The following is a 9734-nucleotide window of genomic DNA, read 5'->3' as shown; positions in this document are numbered from 1 at the left end:
TCTCTCTCTCTCTCTCTCTCTCTCTCTCTCTCTCTCTCTCTCTCTCTGTCTCTCTCTCTCTGTCTCTCTCTCTCTCACACACACACACACACACACACACACACACACACACCACTCAGCTACAATAATATAATCCTACCAATCAGGAGAGCACATATGTTTATACATATAACACAGCAATGACCATAAAGGAAGAGAACAGTTTTGTCTCTGAATCAGAATTTTCTTTCATCTGTATTTCTTGCTAATGGTAACCTTGTTAAATAAATCTGACTCCTAAAACTCAGCATTCTTTCTACGTGCTTGACTCCTTCATATTGATCTAGATCTCTAGTGCTACCTGATTTATCCTTTCTACCAGCTGATCTGACTTCTTGCTTGCCATGTCTTTCCAGACTAGACATTCTTGCCCATTCTATACTGAACCTGTTCTGCTCCTACCCAAAGTTTAAGAATGAACTGAAAGACCAATCATTAATGATTCTACGCATAGAACTATAAATTTGGTGATGTCAGATAAACTTCAAAGTTCCACATAGAGGAATCAGTCTCTTTTATAAAACAACAACCTGACTACCTACAATGAAATGTTTCTCAAATTTAATCTCAGCTTATATAATGGAAAGCTAAAAATTTTCTAAATCCCTGATCTTATCCACATGAGCTTTTAGACAATTTGCTAGAGGGAATGAATTGACCAAATTAAAAAACTATATTCAATCCAATCAGACACAAAAAACACTGAGATCTAAACATTCTTAAATAAACTTCTTCTAAAAAAATCTTCTAAGAAATGGATTAAGTCACTTTAACATCACAAATCTCAATCACAAATGCTCACCAATAATGGAGAAAGGTAACCCATAATGTCCAAAAATGTTATCCTAAAATGTTAGATATTGGTCAAACTAAAAGAAATTGCTCATTATTTATAGGTCACAATATGACTTTTCACCATCTAAATGGCTGACATTTTATGTACTACTTGACATATATTTTCTTATTTAATATGTCTTTGAGGTCAAGGGTCATGATCATTTATCTTCTTCATGCCTATGATACCAACAAGAGATGGTACCTTGTATAGGTTGGTGTTCAATAACTGATGACTGAATCAAAAGGTTTCAATGTTCAGTTTTAGGGGTACTCCACATAGTTAACTGAAAGGTATTCCATGTCAAATATATTAACACTCATTGACTTCCTCAACTACAAAAGACTCTCCCAAAATATTTAAACAAGCAAATAATTGTGGGAAAAAAAATTTGGTCTTACCATCAGAAAAGCATATATTGAATAGAAAATAAAGCTTAGTTTTGCTTAAAATTAGCAACTATATGTTCCTAAGAGATGATACAACTGCTGTTTTGGGACTTAACCTTTAAGCCATGCTATTTAAAACAAAAACATGCCAATTTGATCAAATTAAAACTGACCAACAAATGTAGGTTAAAAACATTTTCATGCATGTTAAGAATATTTATTTTCTCTTGCCAACCAAAAGCAATAATGTAAGCTCTTCAAAAAGAAAAAATGTAAAAAAAAATCAATAATTTATTGGCTATTTTTAAAATATTGCTATGCCTGCACATGCACTTTTTTTAAATACTGAAGTTAGAGCAATGAAGCAAAATTGTTAGATGACATCGCAACACAGGAGAAATCAAGAATAACCTTACCATATCATCAGTCAGTGTCCTAATATTTAAATGCTGTAAATATAAAAGAGATCAATCATTCAGTGATTTACAATGATATTTTTTCCTGCTTTTAAATGCTAAAGTATTTTGGGGAAAAAAATAGCTTTATACTTTAGTGGAATTAAATTCTTGGTAATTTTTTTTAAGAAATATATTAAGGTATCTATATTCTCATAAAAAAAGAGAATTTCAAACTTCTATGAAATTGAACATGGAATTATTTTACTAACATCTTAAATTTTCAACAAAAATCCAGGAACTAGAAATTTAAGCACCATCTATTCCCTCAATTAGTAAATTTTTTTTAAATGGAACCACAAGATAAAAGATGCAGTTATATGCTTAAGTTAGAATCTCAATGTTACTCTTCACTTAAAAAGAACCTATGAAACTTTAATTCAAACATGCAAAATAACATACTTTGATGGCTTAATTAGCTTAAAACAATCCTATACAAAAAGCATATAAGAAATACTGTTCATAGGACAGTAATAGAGCACTGGCCCTGGAATCAGGATGGACCTGAGTTCAAATCCAGCCTCAAACACTTAACACTTACTAGTGTGTGACCTTGGGCAAATCACTTAACCCCAACTGGCCTGCTTTACACCTCCAACAAAAAAAAGAAATACTGTTTGTACCTATAACACTTTTGGTTGATTTATTACCACTGTTGATAGTAGATACTTTTTAATTTCATTTCTAGACTCAGAGAAACTCTTTGGCAAGGCAATTCAAAGAAGGTATCATAAAACTGGTTTAGAAAAATAATAAATTGGTTTCCCACAAAAAAAAAATACTGAGCAAAAGAAAAATAAGTAATTCAAAAAAATGGAGAATACAGATTTTTAAAAGCCTAAATAGTCAAACACATTCTTTTATTCAAGTAGCAAAAACAAACGAAAGTGCCATTTCTTGTCCCTCTCCCTCAAAGCACTGTAGCCTCTTCAAACCAAAGGAAAGAAAATTTCAAGGAAAACATTTCAAACCAATAAACTAGTTCTTTCCCTCTATACAAAATCTTAAGTGAATCCCATTGAAACTAGCAGAAAGAAGTTCACAACATGTTCTCAAACCTCTAAAATTGCCTTTTTGTCTACTCCTTTACCTCATCTAAATTAAAATAATTTTAAATTGTAGAATAGAAATAACTTCCCAAATATTTCTCTGCTCTTCAGTCTAACTTTCAACCTTCCTTTAAAATTCAAGTATTATTTTTAAAAATTCTAAATCCCCTTTGACTCTAGATATAGAAGCAAAGAAATATTTTTCTTTTTTAAATTTATTATTTATTTAACAGTCTTTTTTTAGTTCTGAGTTCAAGTTCTCTCTTCCTCATAGCCCTCCTCCAACTAATGAGAAAGCAAGCAAAACGATATCAATATCTGTGAAATCATGCAAAATGTTTCCATATTACCCATATAGCCCACCCCAAAAATACATTTCCATATTAGTCATATCACACATACACTCCCACAAAAGGCCAGAAAATTATACTTCAATTTTTACTTAAAATGAATCAGCTCTCTCTCTCTGGAGTCAGGTAATATTTATTATCATTAGTTTTTATTTTCTCCACCTATGGAAATGATCAAACTTGGAAGGATAGAATAAAAATGATTAACCAAGAAGCAGGACCTAAATAGGAAGAAAGTACCTAGCTAAGCTCCAAAGTTCAAAATCATGTATTCAGGAAAAAAATGAATCTCAAGGAACTGAAAAAAACCATAAAGATACGGTTACTGAATAACTGACAACAATATCTGTGGAACTGTGTTAAACAGGAGAAATACCAACAGACTAGAGATAGAGAAATGGACAAATGTTTTCCACCTTCTCCTCCTCCTTTATTAAATTAATGAAACGTTTCTCCTGGTAAAATTATAAAGGTGATTATGACAGATGTGTGCAAATTTAAGAAGGGAGCATATGGTCATTAAGAGACAATATTAATTCACACCAGACTAATTTTGCACTTTCTTTTTTGACATCATTACTACATGAAAGGAAATGCCTTTAATATAATATAGCTAGGTTTCATAAGGGTAAAGGCCGGACTCTTTTAGAGTCTTTTCAGTGTAGGAGATAGAGACTTGATCTAGATCAGGGAGTATCAAATCAAATAGAAAAGAATCCCTGCCAGCATCTTATAGATTTAGAAAACCACAAATTAACATAATCTATTGTTATATTATATTTTTATTTGCTTTGATAAACATTTCCTAATTACATTTTAATCAGGTTGGGGTGAACTCTGGACTTTTGCTGGTTACTAATTTGACTTGTTTTAGGCTAGATATGAGTAGATTTCGGTGAAATTTTAAGGCTGAATAACCAGATGCAAAGAAAAATTATTACGTGTTCAGTGCTCAGTATTAACTTGGAGAGAGTTTCTAGAGGCCTGCTGGAATACCATATCACTGACCTTTTATTTACCATTTTTATCAAAAATTTGAATAAAGGTATATAGATGACATAAATAATAAATTTTCAAAGGACAATGCTGGAAAGGACAGATAATATGATCATTGACAGAACTACAATCCAAATACAACTCACCAAGGAGAAAGCTTTCCTCAAAGCAGGCATAGCATAAACAAAGAGACGAGAAATTAAAGGTCATATTTAGGGAACAGGCAAGTACTATAATTCCAGTCTGCCTAGTGCTTGAAATAAAGTTCAAAAGGCAGGTTAATGTCTAATAATAGAAAGCCTTGAATATCAAACTAAAGTAATTTAGATTTGCCCCCTAGGCAACCAATTAAATTATTAGCCTAGAAAAGAAGTAGCAATGGCCCATACTACTGCCAGTTGGCAGTGTTCCAACGTGGAGTCTTCGGTTTCCTCCATTTTTGGTAATGTGGTAGAAATGATGATAGAGATCATTAACCCACCAAGTGGAAGTACAAGCTGTCCCTTGTACACCAGGTGTCCACAGCCCCACTCTCCCTTCTAATGCCATGCTTAACAGGATTTATTTACTATTTGGCTCTGGCTCTGGCTCTATTTACTAAAATAGGGTCGCACTCCCTTGCTGCATTGAAGCACTTTCAAATACAGATAAGCATTATTTAACCTCAAATTTTTCAGCATGGAGAGGTACTGCATTATTCCCAAGGGGGTGGGGCTGAAAGCAAACATGGCTGCATATAAATGGTATGATCTGTACGAGGAGGGCAGGGCTTTTGGAGCTTGGGCTCTGGAGCCTTTGGCTTCTGGCACTCTTCTCATTCACCAGCTGAGAAAGGAATAGGCACCTAGAGACTCTGCTCCTACTTTTCTTCCTTCTCCTTCTGGTGGCCCAAGAGAACTCTGTACCTCCCTGCAGAGGTGTGCCTGCAGATCTGAATCTGAGTGACTGAAGTGAGTCAAGTGGCAACAGGACTTTGCTCTCCCTCTCTTCCCAGTACTACACATTAAGAAGTTTACCTTAAGTCTAAACGGACCCTGCTGGATTTTAAACAGGTATTACAATAACCAATCTAACTAATATTTGGAGAAATATTCTAAGCTTTATATGTTCATGACAATTATTCTGGTTTTATTACATAAAACTTATTAGTAAACTTAAATGCTGCTTAGTCAGCTAACGATTACCATAATGGTCTTGGGAATTCAACTTATATTGACTGAACTGGTATGATAAGCTAAGAATTACCCTATAGAATATGAGAAACATATTCTGATCATGCCTACTAAACAGCCCTCTCTGGAACCAAACCGCAGCTATCTTGTGGTTTCAGCTCCGCTTGCACACAAAAACCAGGCCAAAGATACCAAAGAGTACTGATAACCTCAAAAGATTAAGAGGAGAAGCAGATTCAGCAGCCAGAAGTTACAGGTTGTTCCCAATCCTCAAAAGTCTTAACTGATAAAATGTGTAAGCGGGAATTAAGCACCTACTATGCAAAAAGGATTGTGCAAGGAACTAAGCATATGAAAATCAAAACTAAAACTATAGTCCCTGCCCTCAAAAAACTTACATTCTATTAAGGAAGAAAGGAAATGGACAAAAAAAATTTTTTAAATACAAAGTATATACAAAAATTCTTCAAAGTAATTTTAAAGAGAAAGCATTAAGGGGAGTGGGGGATTTCAAAAAGGCTTCATTTAAAAAGGGGCACCTTAGCTGTGTCTAGAAGCTAGGAATTGTAAGAAGCTGATGTGAGGGGCAACATTTCAAAAAGGGGGATCACTGTTCAGAGCTCAGAGGTAGGAGCTGTATGCAAGAAACAGGTCAGCTTAACAGAAATGAAGACAGTTATGCAGGGTTCCTGGCAGAGCTACAAGTGATTAGAGGTACAAAATGATATTTTCAAACAGTGTGTGAATGTGTTTTACTTACTACACTATTTTGTTAAAATTGCAAGTTTTTATTTTCAAGGGGAAGAGGAAATAAGTAGCAATAGAGAAGAAAAAATAAAGAAAACCAAGAAAAGTGTTAGTGAAACCTTTAAAAATTACACAAATGTGAACAAAAGGAAAGGTAGGCAACAGAAGGAAGGCAAGTGGGGTAGTATTGTTACTATCATGGCAAATTTAACATATAATTTTTTAACTGGACATCAAAGAAGTCCACACTTTCACATATAATCCTCTTTTTCCTTTATAAAATGAAATGTCCATATTTATTAAGTTCACAATATTTTATAAAAGAAAGAATGTGTGAAGGGGCATTAACTACATATAATATGAAAACAGACAGGAGCCTGATTTTGGAGTACCCTAAAGATTTTGTATTTATTCTATCTAGAATATACCAATAGGTAGCCACCAAAGGTATTTGAAAAGAGATGTGGAGACATAATCAGATCTGTATTTTGGGAATATAAATTTCCGCAGCTATTGTAGATGGCCTAGAGAAAGGAGAGGTTGGAAGTCATAAGACCAATTAAAAGGATATTACAGTAATGTAGGCAAAAAGTGAAAAGGCCTAAACTAAAATAGATACAGGCCATGTGAGAAGACAAAAAGGAACCCAGTCAAAATTACTTAAGAGAACAGTGATACCTTTAACAGAAACAGAGAGTTAGGAAACAAGAATAGGTTTGAGAAGAGAAGATAATGAGTATGGGTTTAAATGTCTTGAATTTAATTAAGGGGCAAGTAGGACATCCAGGTAGAGCTGATGAAATGGACAGCAGTTGTTACTAACTCCATCATCTATGGATATAATAGTCACCTTTTTATGCCTTGAGTTGTACTTTTCTGCTTAAGTTCAGTTTCCCAAAAATTAGCTTCTCCCTTATCTGATCAGTTTGGCATTGGGAAAATGTACTACTCCCTGTAACCATTTACTTTTAATTAGTAGACCCAGCAGTAGAACTTGGGGTATAGGAAGCTGAGACTCAAGACCAGCTGTGATGAATGGCATTACCATTTGGGGGCTAGCAACAATGGATCACAGGGCTGCTGATTTCCATTTAAGCCTTTGAATTTTTCAGTTTGCATCTCCACCTTTAAATCCCTTAGATAAGTAACTTTTAGCACCTTGTAATTTGAAATAAAAAGCTGATCAGCTTGGAATGTTGGGTGATACAGAAGGTATCACATGCCAGAGAGACCAGACCACTACCCCCTTTCAAACCCTAGTGCAGACAACATATAATAACCCTGAGCCCAAAAGTGCTCCCAAGACCACCAGCTCTGCCTCTAACCCCTCAGATGTTGGTGGAGACAACCCCAGGAGTAACACTAAGGGAAAAAAGGAGGGAAAGCATATTGTTTGAAAGAATGGTTAGAAACATAATTGAACAGATCATGAAAGCCAATAGAAAAACATCAAAATAGAGAGCAAGTCGTGAACACAGCACCAAGTGCTTATAGAAAGATCAGAAAGAATGAGGAATAAGAAAATGCCATAAGAATTGATAATAAGGTTATTAGTGACCTTTAAGAACAGTTTCAGTAGAGTGGTAGAGCTAAAAATCAGACGGCCGGTAAAAGCTGAGAGAACACAGTCAATTTATTCATAAAGTCTAGCAGTGACAAAGAGAATGATAGATCAGTGCATTAAAACTTCTGAACATTCTCCCTTAAAATCTCTTAGGCATCCATATTTTCCTTTCTAATCCCACTGCAACTAGCCTAGCCTAGGTGATGGGCCTATCACCTTTATATAAATTAATGCAACAGCCTTACTAGTCTCCTTATCTCCAGTTATCTCCCCCCTCCCCCCTCACTAACTATAATAATGATAATAATAATGGGACCAGATTGCTACCAAATTAATGTCTTTAGTGTACAGATATGACTATGATATATAATTGCTTTTTAAAGAAAAAGCTTCAATGTCTCCCTGCTGCTTACCAAATGAAGTCCAAATTCTTGAACCCGGAATTCAAGGTCCTCCACAATCCAGTTCCAACCTGCCTCATCTCTGATTACTCTTTTCATCTAACACACACTCCAGACAATATAGCCTGGTCACCATTCCTTTTCCCACCTCCTTGCTTTTCTTTATGCCATTCCATACACCAGTATTATCTTTATGATGTATCCCTCTTCCCCGAGTACCCAACTTCCACCATTCTTGAATACTCATTTTAATTATAACTGTCTTCATGTAGTTATCCCTGATCTCCCAGTTAGACAAATTCTTCCTTCTCAGGGCACTAAACATATGCCTCACTGACATATTTATGTTATATATGTATTATAATTATGTAGTTATAGTATCTCCCCGACTAAATTTTAAGATCCTTTGGGACATAGTGTCTTCCACATATGTTTGATGCTTAATGGCTACTTAATTTTAAATAGCTGATGATAAGCTAGCGTCAATAACCTGACTTTATCTAAGGATGGGTAATTTTCCCAGAAGCCTAAGGTTTCCTCTTAGATTCTACTTCAAATAATATTCAATATTTTTTTAAATGCAAAAAGGAACAAAATGAAAACTATGTAACAATGCGTGTTCTCTAAATTTTGCTGTGATTTATGTTAATTTGAGATTTACTAAAACTTCAGTTTCTCACTATTCATACACAACTTAAATTACACAGCTTTCTACCTATGCATCTTTAAAATAAAAGGTTTAGTGGCTTCATTGTAAGAAAGAGGGAATGAAGGCAGAATCAAGATGGCAGAGTACAAGCAGGAACTCCCCACTGCTCCAGCTTCTACCTTCCCAAATCCATGTATTAAGGGGACTCTAAACAAACTTTGGAGCTGCAGAACCCACAAAATGAAACAGAGAAGCTAACCTCCCACTGAGGACAGCCCAGCAGGCCAGCAAGAATCAGCCAGCACAGTGCTCTGGGCCCCACACGGAGGCTTAAGCCCCAGGGCGTGCCTGAACAACCCCCAGCCAGAGGGACTCCAGATCATCAGCAGCTGTAGCTATTTACAGATTTATCAACACATAGATGCAAAAGACAAAGTGAGAGGTCAGTGCAGTCTGGACTTTGGGACCCAGTAAGTAGGAGTGCGTAGGCTTTTGCCCCCGAGGTGAGAAGCCACTGAAAGGCAGCTTCAGTTCCTGGCCTGCAGAGTGTAGGGGGAACAAGCACCAGTCTGAGGGGTAACTGCTCTTGCTTTAACCTGCTTGGATCTGGATTGCAGTCTAGGGTGGAGGTCCTGGGGTGTGTGTCCAGCTTGCCAGAGCGTGTGGAGACCTCAGAGAGGACACCCATCCAATACCTCTGGAAGCTGAGAAAACCCCAGCATTTGGGATGAAAACTCCTCTGTCTAGTGGCAGAGTCCACTGTGGCAAAAATCCCAGGGGTCAAGTGACTATGGGGTGACATGACCGGGCAAAGGAAACAAAGCAGACAGAAGATTCCAACATTAGACTCCTATTTGGGGGACAAAAAGGAGCAAAGCATGGAACAGGAGGAAGATAGTGAAGTCAGAACTCCTATACCAAAAGCTTCTAAGCAAAATACGAGCTGGTTACAGGCCATAGAGGACCTTAAGAAGCAGATAAGAGAAGTGGAGAAAAAATTGGGAAGAGAAATGAGAACAACGCAAGAAAATTATGAAATGAGAGTCAACAGCCTGACTGAGGAAAATAGCACCTTAAAAAACAGACTA

General features: G+C 36.0%; 1 protein-coding gene across 2 annotated transcripts in view; it reads right to left on the bottom strand.

Annotated features, from left to right (window-relative positions):
• DIAPH3 (diaphanous related formin 3) overlaps positions 1 to 9734 on the bottom strand; it is a 516072-nt gene that overhangs the window by 458185 nt on the left and 48153 nt on the right. The window contains exon 2 of one of the 2 annotated variants that reach the window (XM_069068622.1): positions 1680 to 1712. The exons of the other annotated variant lie outside the window; for it this stretch is intronic. Coding sequence (XP_068924723.1) covers positions 1680 to 1712 — 33 coding nt within the window. The remainder of the gene's footprint in view (positions 1 to 1679; positions 1713 to 9734) is intronic. 2 annotated transcript variants of the gene reach the window in all.

This window comes from Petaurus breviceps, unplaced genomic scaffold (assembly GCF_028583685.1).
Source record: "Petaurus breviceps papuanus isolate PSGF00001 unplaced genomic scaffold, PetGlider_PUasm1.0 90769, whole genome shotgun sequence".
Lineage (NCBI taxonomy): Eukaryota > Metazoa > Chordata > Mammalia > Diprotodontia > Petauridae > Petaurus > Petaurus breviceps.
This window is presented reverse-complemented; position numbering and strand designations above follow the sequence as displayed.